Raw genomic sequence first — 20,800 nt, forward strand, 5'->3', positions numbered from 1 at the left:
TTATGATGTCACAATGCTGTCGTGAGCCTGTGTGTGTGTATTTGTTAGCGGCTCCGCCCTCTCAGTCTGCCAGGCAACAGCATTTGTTGCATTTTTCAAACATGAAGTGAGAGTGGAGTTAGACTCTGGTAGGGGTGACTTGCTCTTTAAAGACATGCAATGAAACATTTTCATATTTTTAAATCATTTTCTTGAACCAGCATGTGCTAAATCGACCCTTTTCAGGGTTAATGAAATGTTACTCAGACCCCAACTTCAGAGTTCTGGTCTAATCCCTGTTGGGGTAAAGTGACACTAAGGGGTGCTAAAAGCAAGCCAAAACTGCATAGTATCCCTTTAAAAGAAAACACGACCATTGAACTAACTACATGAACAAATTCTGTCTGCAGCAATGAAGTATAATTGGTGAAATGACTAAAGAGTTTGAGTCGGCTAAGAAAACAACAAACCGAATACAAACAAAAAAGAATAATGTTCTTATTCTAAGCAAAAAACAGAGATCTTGCAATGTTTCTAGTTGATGTTCATTTGTATTTTTTTGGAAACAGCCGACTTGTAACACCCAGCTGTTTGTGCCATCGTGGTCACACAAGATGCTAAAGCATGTTTAACAGGACGGAGGGCTGATTTACCATCTGGATAAGCAATTACATCCTGAGGAGATGTATATTCTGCTGGTGTGTGTCCCACTCTGAATGTTTTTCTGGGAGCACCTCTACAGCCTGTCTTTTTAAAACAGAAACGACGTTAAAGTGCATCAGAATGGATTCGACTGGGCACGTAATTTTTCTGTAGAGTGTTGCACAGAGAAAGGTTGTTTTGTTCAGGGTTACAACAGGAAAATGTGCTGTTAGCTGTGATACAAGATGCCATATGAATATGTGCTTTGTTGCCTCTGCCGACCAACTAAAGGCTGCTGGCCTGAGGCAAGTCACTAAAGTTTCATATGTCAGTGCTCTCCTGCTCCCTCCTAACATATCTGCCTTCCTCTGCCTCTGATTGAGTCACATCTTCAATGTCTTACCCAATAACCCCAAAATGTCAAGTCAACTCAGAAATATGGAACAAATTGGGGATTAATCCAAGTGTGAGGCAACCCTTGTTGGGATATTACAATAGCATCTTCTCTCAGACTCTCCCATATATGATGGTATAGCCTTATTGGTAACCCAAGGACAGAAGAAATGGGTTTATGAACGAGTTGAGGTTCCTGCTAGTGTGACAGGGTAAGCGTCCTGTCACTGAATCCCGATCGATCATGCGCCCTGGCTACTTGGCCACAGGGATAGCTATGGTGTCAGATGGGTGCCAAAACCGCATGCACGGGCTCAAATGGGACTCGCACGTGGAAGTTAGAACCTCTCGAGTGAAAATATATATGGCGAGAGGTCATTTGTACACTGAGAGGGAGCAAACTGTGTCTGTGAGTGCACAAGTGACAAACTTGCGTGTGCGCGTTGGCCAACACACACGGGTGCGGAAGGAGGGCGAGCAGCTTCGCTGCGAGGGCCGAACGACGCTGCTTGCAGCTTTAATTATTTTTTTATTCGAGTCATTAACAATACAATCAAATACAATCTAAAACAACAAAATGACAAATACAGACAGAAGGACGACTTATTTCTTCTTTTATAATGCATCGCATCACCACCTGGTATCAGAACAGGACTCAGTATTGGAAGATAATCAAAAATCAAACAACTTGGACTCGGACCAGGGGCAAAAATGTGGTTGTAACTAGTGATGTGTCGGTCGCGAACGAACCGGCTCTCTTTGAAGTGAACGACGGGAGCCGGCTCGTCATTGGGAGCCGTCCCCTCCCCTCCCCCCGCCTTGGTGAAAGCTACAGGCGATTGGTCAACATGTGTAACTGCGTGTCCAGACTGTCCACACACAGAGCAGTAGGGGCGGGGAAGAGGAAGGATCAGACTCAGACACACAGCAGAGCACATGTGGGAGGAGGGAGACGAGAGGGAATGAGGAGGAGGAAAAAGCTGAGTGAGAGGGAGGAGAGCGTGATGAAGACGGTGAGAAAATTAGCGCCAGTAGTCGGAAAGTGAAGATTTCTTAGTGTTCAGTTATTAAATCCATAGAATGATAAATATTTGATATATTGCTTTTTTTACATTAGTAAATTATTTTACATATAGTTCTGCATTATTTTGGTCATAAATGTACTCTACGCAACAGAAAATCTGAGGAGCCACTTGGGAGCCGAAAGAGCCGTCTCTTTTTGGTGAGCTGAGCCAAAAGAACCGGCTCTTTAAAAAGAGCCATAATTCCCATCACTAGTTGTAACATCTCTAGATATGTCAGCTTTAAAAACTAAAACTATTATTTGTGAACTAACATTAACTCTAATGACACTAATTGATGTATTTTTATTATGTTGTTTGAACCCAAGGGTCTCATTAGCGGTGCTCTGAAAATGGCTACAGTGTTAGCCAAAACTTGTCAGCTAAAGAAGGTCAAAACAAACCAATAGTCTGTGTTTAGAAAATAATCAAACAATGGAATTTGATGGACTGCACAGAACAAATGAACAAAATATGTTCAGAGAAGAGATCTGTCTTACAGTTTGCTCATTCTGAAAAATCTTTCAGCATCATTCTTAAGTAATGTCTGTGGATGCATTGTGGTACTGTTCAGTGACATCACTCACTGCCGAAGCAGTTATGATATGCTGACGTCTTTGACACTTCCTGAAATGGTTGAATTTACCGTAATTTCTGGACTACAGAGCACACCTCAATATAAGCTGCACCTACTAAGTTTTTAAAAAACATTGAACTGTACTTATATAAGCCGCACCGGGCTAAAAGCCGCAGATATCTACCGGATATTTACTGAATTGAAAACATAGTTTAACTGAACGTAACTGAACTGATCAGTATCACACAAAACAGAAAAGTTATTAATTAGTTTATTCATTGTCCTCCTGCGCACTGAAACCACTGAAGTCATCTTCTTCAGTGTCGGAGTTGAACAGCCTCAGAAGAGCTTCGTCACATACCTTTTCTGTGGCGATGTCAGTGTCGCTGTCCGTGTTGCTGTCCAACACATTCTCACACCCAAGGCGTCAAAATATGACACATGTGACCAAGCCTCAATATATGATGATTTGGTACGCCCCAGCGCATCAGGAGACGCCGATCAGGGACACGCTGGGACACGTGGCTCTGCTGGCGTCACTGTTTGACACGCGCGGTCACACGGATATTATTCAACTATTTAACCTTCCCCTCACCCCAATCCTAACCTTAAGGTCCATAAACTGTGACCTTAAGGTTAGGATTGGGATGAGGGGAAGGTTAAGTAGTTCTAGTGTCCATCTCAGCACCAGCGTCGGATACCAACGCTCTCGCTGCATCAGCAGTTTGTCCCTGATTGTCGTCTCCTGACACGCTGGTGCGGCCCGAATCGTCATATATTGAGGCTTGGTCACACGCGTCATATTTTGACGCCTTGGGTGTGAGAATGTGTTGCGCTGTCATCATCCTGGGGTGAAGCTGGCTTGAATGAGTTCTTCCCGCTGCCGTCTCCAGCGCCGAACCGTGGATTCATTCATGCCAAGCTTACATGCGGCCAGTGGCGGTGCCAGGGGGGCGCTAGGGAGCGCTATAGTTACCCCTGGATTAGTCATTGCAACCCCAAGTAAATATTAGATTTTTTTTTTTACTATTTAATTTTAATTTAACGTGTGGATGTGACAATATTTAACATACAAAACAAAAACAATCAGTAAATTATCATATAGATAGTAAAAACTTAAACCAAAACAGGAAACTGATGTTAACCTTTGACCTCATTTTCCACCTGTGAACGAGTGAAAGGTAGAGCTAGTGGTAAAATGGATCGGTTTTTGTTGCCCACATTTCCACGGGTTCAGTCAGAAACGAATGAATCTTTAGAAGTGATCTCAGACCCACAAACACCTACGGATCTGGATGAAGAGAGTCAACCCTCAACCGCCGCAGCAGTCCAGGGTTTAGCCGCTGGAAATGCTAACACTAACGTTAGCTAACCTTGCAACACTATAGATGGTTTTCTGTGTGGCTGTGTGTGTTTATGATTTCATGGAAAAGTCAGCCATTGTTCATATGTTTATGATGTATATTAATGATTGTTTCAGGTGTTGTTGAGGTGTTGTGCACGCATGCGTATCTGCTAGTGTTGAAGGTGTTTTAGAGAACAATAGGTACGCATGACCACTTCCTTCATAGCACCCTCAATAAAAAGACTAGCTTCTTCATAGCACCTGCAGAAAAACATTTCTGGAGCCGCCACTGCCTGCGGCAGCACTGTTTACCTCCTTTACTGCCAGATCGATGGCCTTCAACTTAAATGCGGCATCATATGAACTCATACGTGTAGTTACCATGATGAGGGGGTATGGATTTGAAAAAAATTCTTCGTGGTGCCGGCTGCTTGCATGTGCTAAATTAAAATGAGCACTTTCTTCAATTTCCACTTTTGACTTCCACCTGTTTCACTTTCTGCTAAAGCGCCCCCTGCAGGTGAAGGAACATCTTCAGTAAAGTCGCACCTCATTATAAGCCGCATGGTTCAAAGTGTGGGAAAAAAGTAGCGGCTTATAGTCCAGAAAATATGGTATATGGAGATCACTTCTCTCCTGCAGTAAGCTGCCTAACAGGCTCTGCCTAATGTTTTTCTTCCTGAAACATTGTTATTCTGCTTATGTTCTTTGTTTTCTTATTTTTAAAGACAAACTATCATAAATACAAAAAATAGAATTAGTCTTAGTTAAAACTGATTTTTTATTACATCCCTGCTCTTACATAAGATTGTCTCCAAGCTCTATTTATCACACTTGAATGTTTTAGTAATCCTGATATGCAAACCATAATCTGGCATGGCTGTGGATGAAATGATGAACTTAATCCTCTCATCTTTTAAAAACTCCCTCAGCTCTTCCTACAGAGAAAATGGTTAGCTGCATGCTAATAAAGAAACTACAGTCAGCACATCGCTTTTGATGAGGACTGATGGTGGCAAGAGAGCAACTCACGTCTCATAGAGGTGCCCCCCCTCTACGCGCTGCTCTACAAAAGCCAGCTGGCGCACATGCAGGGTGGAGTGGGGGAAGGCGGCGTGCATCCAGGGCAACCCCAGTACCGACATCAGTATGTTAATGAGCCCAGAGAGCATCAGGTCCCAGTGATATGCTGTACCCTTCAGCAACCTGAGGAGCAATGCAACAACATCATACATCACAATTACAGAAAACAGTCCATACCCACAATGTTATGCAAAGATGTGAACACAGGATTTTCATCTGTTCCATTACTGAGACAGTCTTACTCTGGTGACTCATTAAATCTCCTGGCCTGTGCATTATCCTTCTTTCTTATTTGTGGAAACATCAGGAAAGTATAGGACGTTAGATAGTGTAGAAACATCAGAGAAGAGCTAGAAAGACTGTAGTGCATGTGGTTATCAGAGCACTCAGGGCAGTGACCACCATAATGGAGTGGTGGCTCCAGTGAATACCTGGACAAACGGGTTACATTTTAGTCCAGAAGAGCACAGTCCAAGAAGCAGTTACGGTTAATGAAGAACATTCAAACTATGTCTCTCGGCTGGCCAGGGAGCGCCTTAGAATTCCCCGGGAGGAGTTGGTCCAAGTGGTTGGGGAGAGGGAAGTTTGGGCCTCTCTTGCTGAGTCAATGGTTCAGGTTTTCGCAAGTCTTTAGATGGAATGCTTGGTCCTGGGGTCTGCATCAGCAGGGACCTGCAGAAAGCTTCTCGGTATCCCATTAATCACCCTGATAATGAAAAGGCTGTCATCGAAGTTCAAGTCAATATGGGGAAAGTGATTTGCGTCGATCACCAGAATCACCCTCTCCAGAAGACCTGGAGTTCAAAGGGGTTTGACACCACCTGGGTTCCACCTAACGGTGAGGAGTAGCCTGGAGGAGGACTGCGTCTGGGACCCCGATCATTAAGGTCATCGAACCAACCCCAGTCTAATGTGGATCATATGGATACAAGTAATGAGCAGTTGTTATTTTGTATGTTCAAATGTATTTTTATACATTTTGATGACAAATAAATTTTGCATATGTGTCTTAATGACCAGGAAAATAGATGGATTTGAGTCTGGTTTTATTTTTAAATGCTTGCTTCTGGTGTTTTTAACTTGCAGTTCAGCGGTGTCAGATCTACAGTAAAGCTTTTTGTGAAGTGAAATGATCTAAAATTGAACAGGGATTCTAGTTTCTCCATTAGAATGTTTGTGCAACAGAAACCATACTGTACCACATTAACTACAGCATGGCAGCTGAGCAAAATGCTGAATAGATAAAACACAGAAAAAGACAATGTACTAAAAGATGTAGTGTAGCTACAGAAAAATAAAAACAAAATTCAAATAATCTGGGGTATTTTTTACCCAACAGCACCATCTATTGGCTGTCAAACGTATCACACCTTAAACCGTGGTTTTGACTTTTGTACTTACGGTTTTAAAAATTGTCTCCTCTCATTCGTGAATGAACACCTCTAGCCGGCAAACAGAGTTTAAGGTCTCTAAATTAGTTTAGGTGCATCTTAAAATGCTCGAGCTTGCTTTATGTAAAAGAATATCTAACGCTATTTAAAAATCATGCTCTGGCATTCGGCACCTTCTGAAGGCAATTGAGAGGATTTTTTAAAAGTGAAAAGGATATAATATGTTTAATCTAATCTAGAAGTAATGAAAGCATGAATGACAGATTGCAAGTAAGGTCTTTTGAGAAAGTGTTTCAGGCTTGTTAAGCAGTGGAGTTTAAGAAAGCAGGACTTAATGGTTGCTCAGATGCGGGGGGGGGGGGGGGGGGTATTAATATTGACTTTATTTATTTATTTATTTCTACTCTGTATGGAAGAGGATTAGAGCCCCTTACAAGGAAAAAAGAAAAGACAGAGAATTCTTGCTTTTAACCTCAGAATTGTGGCAGGGAATTCTGGGAAAAAAGTCAGAATTCTCTTTCTTTTCTTTTCAGTGGCCCTATTCCTCTTTCGTACCTCTGACTTTACAGAGGGAACTGACCTTTGTTTAATATAAATTTTCTTTTCGTGAGGAAAATTTAACATCAAACTCTCCTGAACTTCTTCTATCTATCTGTCTATCTGTCTGTCTGTCTGTCTGTCTGTCCGTCCGTCCGTCCCTCTCTCTCTCTCTCTATCTATCTATCTATCTATCTATCTATCTATCTATCTATCTATCTATCTATCTATCTATCTATCTATCTATCTATCATCTATCTATCTATCTATCATCTATCTATCTATCTATCTATCTATCTATCTATCTATCTATCTATCTATCATCTATCTATCTATCTATCATCTATCTATCTATCTATCTATCTATCTATCTATCTATCTATCTATCTATCTATCTGCAGTAAAGAGTTACAGCTACATGTCACAAATGGAGCTTTTAATTATAATTAATGTAAATGTATTAAAATTCCATCTAGGGGTGGGCAATATCATGTCATTCATAATATTACCAGTTATTATTTCCTGCCAAGATAAATAATCTATCATGTTAAGCTAACTTCATGATGTAATTGCATCCACTAAACAGGATTATGTTCATGTGTTCATCAGCATGAAGTTATTGAAGTTATCAAAGCAAACATGGCTGGACTCAATGTAATTTGTGTCTCTAAGTGTGTGTGCTGCTGTAATGAGTGGATGTCCCCAGTAGGACTAATACAATCTACTCTATTCTATTCTATTCTATTCTATTCTATTCTATTCTATTCTATTCTATTCAGGAAGAAAAACATTTGAGGAATTTTGGCCTTTCCAGGCTTCCATACCAGTAACCTGGTTATGGAGGAGGGTTCATCTCACAAACAGGAAAAACACACGGGTGAAGCGGTAATTCACCACATCACCAGTTAATGTAGGAGAGGGAACGTTTAAGTGAGTCACCACGGTAGGAAGCCCAGCATGCTGTGAGCGAGAGTAGCGATCTGTGGCTGATGAGTGAAAACAAAAGAAAAACATTCAGGACTGAAACTCCGTCAAGACCGGCTGGCGACGCGGCTGCATTTCTAAATATAGCATGTCATTATGGCGGCGCGCACAGCCGCAGCTCACGGTTCTGGGAGAACCGGGCATGCCCGTCCTATCAACAGCAGGTGGAGCTCACCGCTCCGCCCATCTCACCACCAGAGTGGAGAAAAGCACATCGGCTTGAATTTTACAGATGGGATTCTGTGTGTGAATTAACGCCAGTTAAAGTATTACGTAAGTGTTGTTTGTGTGCTTGTTGTTCAGTAGCTAATGCTATAATTAATATCATCTGGTTTCTTCATAAGCCCTACACACTGTGCGTGATGCGCGTTTGGGGAGCGCAGGCGCTGGTTTAGCGTGAGAGACTGGAGGTGTGGCGTGAGAGCGTGTGAAGAGGGTCAGATGCGTGTGTCTCGAGCTCCGTGCGTGAGAGTTGGCGGCTCTGTCTTTGTGTTTGCCAACAATGATTAGCTGTGGTGGGCGCCATCTTGAATCTGGTTGAGGCCACTCAGTTGTGGATTCATTTTGTACTTGTACCATTAAAGACCCAAACTATCAGACCCTAACCCTAAGGACCCCCCCGATCAGATGTAGATCAGAGACAAGATAAAGCTACATGGGTTATCGAAAGTTTCCATTGTTACCCTTTAAAACAAACATAAAGCACAGGGAAGGATGAGGCTACATGTAGGTGCTCGGGATAAAAACCTGTACCTGTTCTCGGATGCGTTGGTCAGAGAAACAACAATATTCTGGTCGATGAAGATGAGGAGAGCTAGGAGAAAACCAAGTCCCATGGCACTGACAACATTCATGGCTGACAGACGCTCAAAGGGAGCCACGTTGAAGATGGGACGGTCATGAACTTTAAATACTGGAACTGTTTCAAAGGAAGATCACAGAAACAACATCAGCTGACTAAGTAATGGCAGAAATATGTAGGTTTTTGGGAATAATTTAAATATTTCCATCTGACTGAAAACATCTTCATACATCCTTCAGAATTTCTGATGACTTGTGTGTAACAATGTTTAATATTTAAAAATATTTTTGAAAGTTTAATTGAAAACGTGCAGGGTACATCCCTAATAAAGTACTGAATTATGTCAACTACCTCTAAAAATTACTCAAAAATCTCATATTTAGAATCTGACAACACAATGAAGCATTTACTAGTCTGGCTTCTCCTCTCTGGAGGTAAAGGAACAGAAAATTTTCTGGGCCCGTAAATAGAAATTCACTCAGGGTTTGATCCCTGGAGATCAGCTGCAGCCTTGGTAACAGTAGAGACAAAAACAATGCCAAACAATGGAGAAAAAAACTGAAAATCCCTGGTGTGGTCAGCTCAGTGTCTTGATTAGGAAATCTAAAAAAAAAAAAACAATAACAAAATGAGAAAAGGCTGTTTTAGGTGTAAACAGGTTACAATTTAAGGTGTTTAGACAGTTTGGTTGTCCTCATATCCCTTGAATACAAAAGTAATCTTACACATTTCTGCAGTTTTTGTGAAAGAAAAATACAAATAAATATAATAAAGTTACACTGTATGAAGCATTACATCACTTGCTCTAAACCAAAGCAGAAATAATTATTAGTAAGGGGAAGGCTTAATTTATAGTACTGTGCAAAAGTTTAAAGCTGGTGTGACAAAAGCGCTGATAAAAAAAAGAATGCTTTAAAAAAAATATTGTTTTTTTGAATTATTTTCCAAAATGCAAGGTGAGTGACGACGCCAAACATCCAGCCAAAGTAATTCAGAACTATCATCAGTGTAAAGAAAAACAGAAAGTCTTGGTAGTGAGGGTTTGGCCCTCACAGAGGCCTGATCTCAACATCATGGAGTACATCTGGGATTACATGATGAGACGGAAGGATGTGAGGAAGCCTTCCTTCACAGAAGATCTGTGGTTAGTTCTCCAACATGTTTGGAACAACCTACCAGCCTAGTTCCTTCAACAACTGTGAGCAAGTGTACCAAAAATAAACCTAAAATCATGATATTTGGGTCACGTTGAAATGATTACCCCGAAATAACAACAGACCACACTTCCCACAGATAAGCTGGTCCTTTTGGTGTATCATTCATTCATCTTTCATGTGTCAATCATATGGGGATGCACGCTCCTAGTCGAGAGATCATTTCCTCTTGTGAAGAAGAGTAAGCCGGCTGCACACTAAGTACACGTGAGTTTTAACTACCCTGTCATGCACAAATGAAAAATCGTTCAATATTTTTTTGCTAATAATTTTGCCATGTAATCGAATCACTTATAAAAGTGATGGCACACCTCCCACGGCAGAAGTGGTTGTTTTGATGTAAAATGTGTGTGTGTGTGTGTGTGTGTGTGTGTGTGTGTGTGTGGGGGGGGGGGGGGGGGGGGGGGTGCACGCAGCCATTTTAGCCGCATTAATGTCTGAACAACTCCCCAGGTGCGTAACAACAAGATACCCTGCAGGGTCCATAAATAAGGCCTGTTAGAAATAACTACTTACAAAAGTAATTATGTTGTACTGAGCCATCAGATCTACAGCGCTGCAGCCCACAGTAGGTATTAATACTGAAACACTAAGCAGGCCAGTCGTAACACACAGCTGCCTAACTGTCAAATGTGCTGTCTAGCAGTTTCTCCAACAACCGAGTACTCAGCATTTATCATGAGATTAAAAAAGTCCCCTTTAGTCACTGAATCAGATTAATTTCACAGAGAAGCAAGCTGAAGCTGCAGATGTGAGAGGATACCAATCAGTATTGGAGTTTTGACTTCGCTTGGCCGCATGAATGTTAGTGTAGTGGAGTCAAACACAGTGGGATCCTTTCCACCACTAAAGTCAGAGTACTGAGACTGAGTGGACATACATTTGTTTGATTTAGGTTTCAGGCTTACCACTGCTTCACTCAGACCATTATAAACATTCAGTTTGGGCATGGTGCCATAATAAAAGTAACAATGATGTTAAATAGAAGCCAAACACAGCTTCTACTACTAAATACTCGCTAAGGGAAGAGAGGATACTAACGTTCAATGTCACTGAACAGGTAAGATCCGATGAAGGAGAAGAGCAGCACTGAGATGGGCAGGGCACAGTCCGACAGCACTTCTCTCACTTTGGCATGCAGGAATGGACTGAAAGGTGGGGAGAAACAAGGAGTCAGTGAGCGGAGAAAGACAAATAAAAGAAGAACGCAACTACCGTGGACAACACAAGGACAATGGCTGCAATCCTCACACTGCTTAAGTACCTCACTCGGCCTCCTGCTTACACAATTCAATCCAGCTTTGGGGTTGATTTGATTACTGAGAGCAATCAGAAGTAGAATACTAATGCTTAGTAAATCACAGCCTGGAACAGAAGCTTCCACAGAAAAGTCAGCATGGTAAGTGCTGTCTGGAAAGTTTCTGTAAACTTCATGACTGCTGAAAGCTAGCGATTCGTCTCAGCAGGGAGTGCTCCCACCTAAATATGACCTAAAGTTCTCCATTGATTTATCTGTCCAGAGCTGCAGAATGCCGGTGCAGCACGTACCTCCTTTTGAACTGATAGAGAGTGTAGCCCATCCATAAGGTCCCGAGCATCAGCAGGAGGCAAAGGACAGGCCTCTCTCGAGTGCACTGGATGAAAGACTCAGGGAAGGTATTGAACACCGAGCCGAGCACTGCTTTGCTGCTGTTTCCCCCCAGCAGGTCTCCTCCCTGAGGAAAGTCTTCTATACTTCTGTTTGCCAGAGTCGGTGAATGGTAGTATCTATGAAAGACTGACATCAAATCCACAGAGGTCAGGTAGGAATACACATTACCTGTCATCATGACAGGTACAGCAGACCATGTTCTTCATTAAAGTAAAAAAAAAAAAAATCCTCGTCTTTTCCGACAGTGCGAGCTATTTCTCTCCAAAAATTATTAACAACATGTTGATCACGGTGATCTCTGAGAGCCGAATCATACAAATGTCTGTATTTACGAACCTCTGCCGTACTAGTTCTTGCCGGTCCGCCATGTTCTTCCGCGTCCGACCGTCCGACTGTCCTTGTGGTTAGAAAATTTCCTAGGTGCGTGGTGCGGAAAGTTTGGGCCGTGCGGAGGTGGAGGGGCGTGGTTGTTAAAATGACGCAACTTTTCTGCGCAGAGCCGTGCGGACCTCACGGACGCGTCAAGCATAAATCAACCTTCAGTCCTCTCTGCTGTTGTGTCCATGCAAAATCAGCCCTTTCAGGACTTTGCTAAGGTGTCGGCATATTGCAACTGCTTTGGCAGAGAGTGAAAAGCATCCATGAATATTAACAACATTACAAGTTCAGGGTATATACAGCAATCCTTAAGTAAAATTTACTACTTTTTAATACTTTTTTTTACTACCTTCAGAATTTTTTTTAAAACCATCACAACACTAAATTGCAAGTGTTAATCAGCGACCTATTTACACATATTTTAACATATATAACATACAAAAAGAATAGACTTAGAGACTCACTGATGTTGACAACGTATTGCACGTATTTATTTTACTTAGAAAATAAGCCAGGCACTTCTGTTCAGCGGTTCAGACAGTTGACCACGAGGCCTGAAATGATGCACAACGACCACTGAATATGACGTCATCATTATGTGACCGGATATGCTAAAGTAGGGCTGCTCGATTATGGCAAAAACAATAATCATGATTATTTTGACTGAAATTGAGATCTCGATTATTTAAGACGATTTTTCAATTTATGTAGATTTTTTTTTTATTCAGTCATAAAACTGCTCAGGGAACAATCAGGGCAAAAATAAACAAGAAACAAGATGATCACTAAAATAACTCCTGATTTCCAGTATAAAAAGACCAATATACTTATAGCTCATAGTTTATGACCCAAGGGCTATAGACCTTGGTTTAACTCATTTAAGTCTAACCAGTACAGACCCAAATACCAATATCTTGCAAATACTGACAGCAAGAATTATACAGTGGCATTTATAACAAATACATGCAAATTGATGTTCACTAAATGTTGCGTAGCATTTATTTAGTCATGTCAAGGTGCTGTAGGAGAGTGCGCTAGCACCGTGTCCTCAGAGAGATTAGTTATTATTTATCAGCGTGAGGAACTTATTTCTACCTTATTTATAAACTATTTATTTACAAGTCCATCCGTTAATGTAATAATTGTCCCAACCACAGCTGCACCCCCACCCCCAACCCGGTCTCACAGCAATCAGGAGCAAGCTGCACGTGTTTAGCATGCCGCACGCGCACATTTAGCCGTTTTTAGCGGCTCAGGAGTCTGCAGGTGCGGTGTGTGTGTCACTCACTCTGGTTAATCCAACAGGGAGCCGGCTCCGAGAGCTGTCTTTAGCAAATGACACATCACTACATCATTCCCTTTCCTATAATGTCCTGAAGAACGGTCCGGAGTGCAGGCGGAGTGTTTAGCTAACCTGCAGGAAATGTTGACGACAGTTATCCAGAAAGAAGCTAAGGGTTACCAGAGATGTTTCTGAGGTGTTCGCCAGGTACTTTTAAGATTTAAAAAGTCAAGAAGCGGGTCTGAGAAGCTGTTAGAAATAGCGTCAAAGTAGCTAAGTTAACTTGGCAACACTGGGAGGAGCGCTTCATTTGCAACTCAAGGCAGCGCAAGTGGGAGGAGCAAATAATCGGCTTGTTTTGTTTTTATAATCGTTCAAAACATTTCATTCGGAATATATTTCTATGTCGATGTTCAGAATACGACATCTGATAGTCTGAAAAAAATAATACCTAATTTGGAAAAAATAATACCTCTGAGACCAAATTTAACACTTTTAATGGCCTTAAATTTGACTATTTTTATTTATCACTTTTTAATACTTTTTAAAACCCCGCGGACACCCTGAAGTTTTATTATGTTAAAGTAGAAGAAGAAGCATCATAAATTATGGTGTTGTGGGGTATTGGGAGTTTAGAAACAGCAATTTTACAGCCGCATTAATGCTGCTAATTTTCTTTTTCTTCCATTCTGCTTTACCAGCAACACTTTTCACTTTTACAATTTCCGCATTTTTTCGAAAATGCTGATGCAATTTCCTGCTAAGTTACAACCAATCAGTTCCACTTGGCGACTCTACCAGGTCATTCCAAGTAAATGTCTAGTCCGGGTACTTTTTTGGTTTCTGAAATGGCTCGGAAAAAGGTCCTTCAGGGCCGACCCGATGGAAGGGAGAATGCATATGGCGGGAAGTTCTCGTAAAATTACCCCAAAGTTCTGATAGAAGAAAAAAGTATAAAATGAACTTCTGCTTGTTAGACTTACTTTTCACGGTGCCTTTCACAGCATCGACCACAAATGCAATGGATATGAAGAGCGCAATAACCTCCTCTGTGGATCTTAAATACACAAGAGAAAAGTTATAAACTCAACTGTCTTGAAATGCAGTAATATGAAAGGAATTTAGAGATGTGTGCAGAGAACCTTTTGAAGAGCTTCATCAACAGGCTGACATTGAAGATTCCTCCCAGGATGAGGAAAAGGCAGTTCCACAAACCAATGCATGCGTAAAAAGCTGGAAAATCCAAGTTATAGTCATCACAGATTCCACGGATCACTGTAGAACGAAAGAATGAATGAATGAATGAATATGCTCCTTCCAATACATATGTCAGTCTGATGATGAGCCACAAACAGACACAAAAATCTATTCAGATGAGCAAACGCGATCTGTTTATTAAAGGTCTCATTTACATTATTTTTCCAGTAAAGTTATGTGATCTCTTGTATAAAAATATGTCCTAGCCTTCTTTTCCACTGGATGCTTAAGAGTCATGTAACGGCCACAAAACGTACTTCACAACAATTAGCCGCCATTATAGTGGACAACTGAATTTCCACTGGCTGCAAAGGATGACGATTTGGACGTGTCCCAGAAGCAGAAGGACGTGTTGTTTACATTTTGTTTATTTTTTACAATCTACCCTTCCAGAATGCATCAAACTAAACTGTTTAGATCCGGCCAGACAGGAACGCAAACATGAAAGAAGTGTAAAACATACGGAAGCTTTCAAAATAAAAGCCATGTGCAGATTTCCATTTGCTTAACAAGTAAAACCTACTTAGCATAGAAAACAGAACAGAAAATAAACCACAAGCCTTTTTGGATGCATGCTGTTGTCTTTCTCCATACTTGTTATCATGTGAACTTCTGAAATCACGCGTGGTGTTGTAATTCTTTTGTGATTTCATGACCACATGGGAGCAACTATGTGAAATGCTTTCCCTCCCATTTTGCACCTTAAACACTCCTAGTTGGAAGGGAGCTCGTGGTTAAAAGCATCAATTACATTATTTGCTGCTTATACATCCAGTGGAAAGGCTGGGTTCTAAGTGTTTTACTGTAGGAATAAAGCTTTGGTGCTCCTCTTTCAGGAAGTAGAATTTAGTGGAGGACTGGGGAGCAGAAGATGGCAGGACCTGGAGTCTTACTCATTATTATTCATGACATGCAAACATCTTACCACTGATTGGCTAAAAATCAAACATAAATGTTTTTGCCTCAGAAAAAAGTTACTTCAGCTGGAATTATGTGGAGTTGGTAATGCTAAATGTTAGCTTCTACCAGCTGAGACGCGCTCTGCTCTCTCCTGGATGCTAAACCAACAACAGCCTTCCCCGTTGCAGTCTGTAGCGTACCAAAGGCCTTTTTTCATCACCTTGACCAGAAGTTAACTTTTTAACATGCAGGAACAAATGGCGTGACACATCCTGGGTCACATCATATCTTTCTGGTCTCCCACAAGAGAGGTGCTGCTCAACAACCTTGTTACCGAACAAGGAAGCCATAATATCTTTGCTCAAGGTCTCATGCAGAAGACGAGACCTCCACTCTCTGAATAAAGTTCCTCTTCCTTGAATTATAAATTACTTTCTTTTAAAACTTCATATAATCATCTCTTGTTGAATGAACAATGTGATTAAATCTAAAGTGTATAAATAGCTGGTGTGTGCATTAATCAATGATGTGTTGAAATGAATACAAATCTGGTAATGATTCATTTCATGTGCCAAATTATAACTTGTCTAAATTTGTAAACAAGAATCGATATAAGCGGGATCACTTCCTGATCTAAGGAGTTCTGCAGTTGCCTCCTGGTTCAGCCAAACCGATGAGCAAGCATTTGAGACCATCCCTTCTTTTGACCTCAGGTCAAAACATTGCTCTGCAACATATGCAGGTGATATCAGACACAACAGCTCTTTTAAGAGCCACCAAACAGCCTCAGATGCAAAATAAGCATTCCCGCTTCCTGCCGTCACCTGGAGGTATCTCAGACCAGGGGCGGCGTTAGGCCCGGCTACTTGGGCTGAAGCCCCGGATCTTTCATGAAAAGCCCCGGATCTAAATCGCGGAAGTAACATGCAGTACCAAAGTCCAACAGAGAGGGAGCAGCTGGCAGTAGCTTGTATACAGCCTGCCTGAGCCTCCACCACTGAAGAAGAAGCCCTTCAGCAGCCAGTTTCTTCTACACTCTCTGCCTGAAACGCATGAGTGAAGATGGACATAAGGACGTTTTTTAGACCAAAAGTACCGCGACAGAACCCCAGCTCTGATGAGACTGGTGTTGACTCAGGTTTGTGAGTCTTATTTGAAAATATTTGTTTTGCTGCTGGTTTGCCTAAAGTTAGCTTACATCAGGTAAAGTTGTTGGAGAAAGAAAGGGAATATTTACTATCATCTCACACGAAACACTAACAGGAACAATACTCTGCCCTGAATATGCTGAATATGTAGCTTCAGATTAATAATTATGTGGTACAAGACATATATATATGATGTTGACTAGTGTGTGTCATGTGTGTGTGCGCGCGTGTGCGCAGCCCTGGATCTTCTTCAGTCCTAAATCCGCCCCTGTCTCAGACTAGACGGATTGTATCGGAGCTATCTACGAGTTCCGTTGCCAGAGGTCCACTTTACCGGCTGTGTCCATCCCGACGTCTTGAACCCCCTGGATCGCCTGGGGACCTCCACACAAGGGTGCGTAGACGCAGAACAGATGGCGTTGGACGGTCGGTGGTTTGACGTAGATCTGTGTGGCTTTTTCTGAGCTGAGCCTTTCACCATCTATTTTTTATTTTATTTTTTGCAATGAAGGTTAAAAGGGTTGATGACTATTTTGGAGTTTTGCATGAGTGTGAAACCCAGAGTCACTTCTTGTATGTATAAAAGAAAAGGTATTATAGGTTTCCAGTGAACCTCTGCATTAAGGACAGGATCTTCACACAACATCAAGAGATGGATGGCTTGGGAAGCTTACAGAGGAGGAGTCTGGTTATGTGAAAAAGGAACCCAGGTTAACAAAAGTCTTCAGTTGTCCTTTAGACCTTATACAAGTCTATTCAGGACATCACTGACATGATGACCTAGTTGAATCTGTCAATGAAACATCTACAGCCACAGATCAAATAAACTGCAAGACAGCAACTGAAAAGATTTATTTTTTTACTTTTTTGTTTTCTTTAAAGGCATAGTTTTTATAATTATAGTTCTGGTGATTTCAGTCAAAATATAGAATGGTCAAAATAACTTTTATTTATTTTTGCAAATTAACATTTCTATAGTTGGTCAGATATTTTGAGATTAAGTGAAGCAGCAACAAGCTTCAAGATGATCTCAGATATAAACAGGTTAAAATATAACTGAGACTCAGAAAAAGGACTCGTGGCTGAATCCACCTCCGGATTTAAGCTTTCATTTTCTTGAAGTTTAGCAGAAACTAACTTTATCCACATAAACACAGAGAGAAAACATGCTTTGTTCTAACACAAAAGGAGAAAACTTCCTAATGAGTTCATTAGAAGCATAGCAGTTTATTGTAATCTTGACCTATAACATCAGAAACAAACTTCTGTTCCGCTGTGACTCCCTGCTGGAAACACACTCCACGCAACTCTCTGGGAATTCGCCCTCCACACTTCCATTCACTTCAAAGGTCTTCACGCTACAAGCCAAGAAAACCACCTTGGCAATAAAACTTCCTTTTGGCATCAAAGTCCCCGCTCCTCTTCATCACGCTGCAGATTTAGCAGCTTCCAGCACTGTAGATTACTGACATTCTTTCTGATAACCACGGCTGTTTTTCAGAAAACCCACAGTGGCTTGTGTGCTGTGTGTGTCTGATCTGTTTAAAAGTGGACTTGTTTCTGTAATGAGCATGATTTTTGACCCGCCGGCCGCTAAAACCAGCTGTTACATAACAACAGGGAGGAAAAGAAGAAAGATGTTCCTTCTACTTCTAACTATGCTAAAGGTGCTCATTAGTGATGTGTGTGTATGTGTGTGTGTGTGTGTGTGTGCGTGCGTGCGTGCGTGCAGCAGGACAAAGGATGAGGCTGTGGGAATGTTTTTGCTCCATTACAACTAGATGCTTACTCAGTTTTTTTAATTAGTTAAAAAAAGTGTAATCTTCTTATGGCAACCCCCCCCCCCCCCCCCGCCCCCCCCACCTCCCACCCCCCAAAACTCTGACTCAAGCTGGCTGCAGGCTGAGACAGTGGTGGACGTTGTGGATGGAAGGATCTGAAAGCAGACGGAAAACTTACCGCTGATGAAGATGGCGAGGGGAGCAGTGGTAAGAGGGATAACTAAAGGAGAGCCAGCACACAATGAGTAGATGACCCCACCGATACTCTGGCCTATGATCGTTTTCCTCACATCTGGGAAGACAACCATCACAGAGAGAGAAAAAACAAAATGTACTGTTGAACAGAGGATGAAGGGACCTTTAATTTCACGTTTGTTTAGGTCTAGAATGTCCTAAGTGTGGACAGAGGGCTGTTTGTTGCCCTCAGCTGTTTTTGCTAGAAAAGTAGGATTTTTTCCTCCAGCCCAGGCTGTTGCATTATAATTTTAAGTTTACCGGAATGCACCAACAGTTGCGTATTAAACCAGTTTCTGTCACTGGTTACCAGAAAAACTTTGACTCTAACTTTTACAACTCTGAATGGTCCAACTCATCTCGGCATCTTTGAGCCACATTCTGGGATCAGCTGGCCAGATGTTACTTGTGGCTCCACAACATCATTTTGAGGTAAGTTCTCCTTTGATGCGTTAGCACTAAGGCTGTGGAACCATCAACCTACCTTACCCTGCAAAGATATTACTGATCAGAGATTTCCAATGTTATTGGTCAACCATTAAATCAGATAATATTGACATCAAAATGGGTTTGGTTTAGGGTTGTGGCACTTTTTCTATCGCTTAACTTTATTTTAACTAGATAATGTTTAAAGTTTATGAATGCATGATATGTGATGTTATCTAAAATGATTAGATTTTTAAATGGGAGGGGGGGGGCTCTACATATACTCACCTAAAGGATTATTGGAAACACCATAGTAATACGATGTTTGACCCCCCTTTGCCTTTAGAACTGCCTTAATTCTACGTGGCATTGATTCAACAAGGTTCTGAAAGCATTCTATAGAAATGTTGGCCATGCTGATAGTATAGCATCTTGCAGTTGATGGAGATGTGTGGGATGCACATCCAGGGCATGAAGCTCCCGTTCCACCACATCCCAACGATTCTCTATCGGGTTGAGATCTGTTGACTGTGGGGACCATTGCAGTACAGTGAACTCATCGTCATATTCAAGAAACCAATTAGAAATGATTGGAGCTTTATGACATGGTACATTATACTGCTGGAAGTACCGTATTTTCCGGACTATAAGTCGCTCTGGAGTATAAGTCGCACCAGCCATAAAATGTATAATAAAGAAGAAAAAAACACATATGAGTCACACTGGACTATAAGTCCCATTTTGAGGGGGAATTTTATTATTTTTCTTACAAAGTCTGAGACCATGCGTTTCACATTGCAAGACAAGTACCGGTAACAATAACAGAATAAACAACTAGCTGTTTCATCAACGGAATGCGCAGCAGCGCGCCACTGTCTCCAGCAGAGAATGGCGGTGTTTCAAACCCTCCCAACGGACGGGGAGAGCTCATTCCTGGGCCGGAGCCGGCCCGCAGCACCCCGCCTCAGGCTGCAGCAGGTGATGGCGGTGTTTGAAACCCTCCCAGCGGGACAGGGGAGCTTATTTCTGGGGCGGAGCCGGCAGGCAGCAGCGCGGTATAGCCTACATAATTTGGTATATAAGTCACTTTGGTGTATAAGTTGCAGGACCAGCCAGACTATGAAAAAAAGTGCGACTTATAGTCCGGAAAATACGGTAACCTTCAGAGGATGGGTACATGGTGGTCATGAAGGGATGGACATGGTCAGAAACAATGCTTGGGTAGCCCGTGGGATTTAAACCATGCCCAGATGGTACTAAGGGGCCTAAAGTGTGCCAAGAAAGATCCACCACACCATTAAACCACCACCACCAACCTGCACAGTGGTAACAAGGCATGATGGATCCATGTTCTCATTCTGTTTACGCCAAATTCTGACTCTACCATTTGAATGTCTCAACAGAAATGGAGACTCATCAGACCAGGCAACATTTTTCCAGTCCAACTGTCCAGTTTTGGTGAGCTCGTGCAAACTGTAGCCTCTATTTCTATTTGTAGTGGAGATGAGTGGTACCCGGTGGGGTCTTCTGCTGTTGTAGCCCATCCGCCTCAAGGTTGTGCGTGTTGGCTTCACAGATGCTTTGCTGCGTTCCTCGGTTGTAACGAGTGGTTATTTCAGTCAACGTTGCTCTTCTATCAGCTTGAATCAGTCGGCCCATTCTCCTCTGACCTCTAGCATCAACGAGGCATTTTGGCCCACAGGACTGCCGCATACTGGATGTTTTTCCCTTTTCA

General features: G+C 41.9%; 1 protein-coding gene across 7 annotated transcripts in view; it reads right to left on the bottom strand.

The window, feature by feature from the left end:
• The window catches only part of slc4a11 (solute carrier family 4 member 11), a 337,506-nt gene that overhangs the window by 25,076 nt on the left and 291,630 nt on the right, over positions 1-20,800 (bottom strand). For all 7 annotated transcript variants that reach the window (XM_054741997.2, XM_054741995.2, XM_054742000.2 and 4 more), the window contains 7 exons: positions 18,584-18,697; positions 14,462-14,594; positions 14,303-14,376; positions 11,557-11,785; positions 11,050-11,156; positions 8,746-8,911; positions 5,030-5,203 (listed from right to left, as the gene is read on the bottom strand). In XM_054741997.2, coding sequence (XP_054597972.2) covers positions 5,030-5,203; positions 8,746-8,911; positions 11,050-11,156; positions 11,557-11,785; positions 14,303-14,376; positions 14,462-14,594; positions 18,584-18,697 — 997 coding nt within the window. The remainder of the gene's footprint in view (positions 1-5,029; positions 5,204-8,745; positions 8,912-11,049; positions 11,157-11,556; positions 11,786-14,302; positions 14,377-14,461; positions 14,595-18,583; positions 18,698-20,800) is intronic.

The sequence above is a fragment of the Nothobranchius furzeri genome, chromosome 18 (assembly GCF_043380555.1).
Source record: "Nothobranchius furzeri strain GRZ-AD chromosome 18, NfurGRZ-RIMD1, whole genome shotgun sequence".
Lineage (NCBI taxonomy): Eukaryota > Metazoa > Chordata > Actinopteri > Cyprinodontiformes > Nothobranchiidae > Nothobranchius > Nothobranchius furzeri.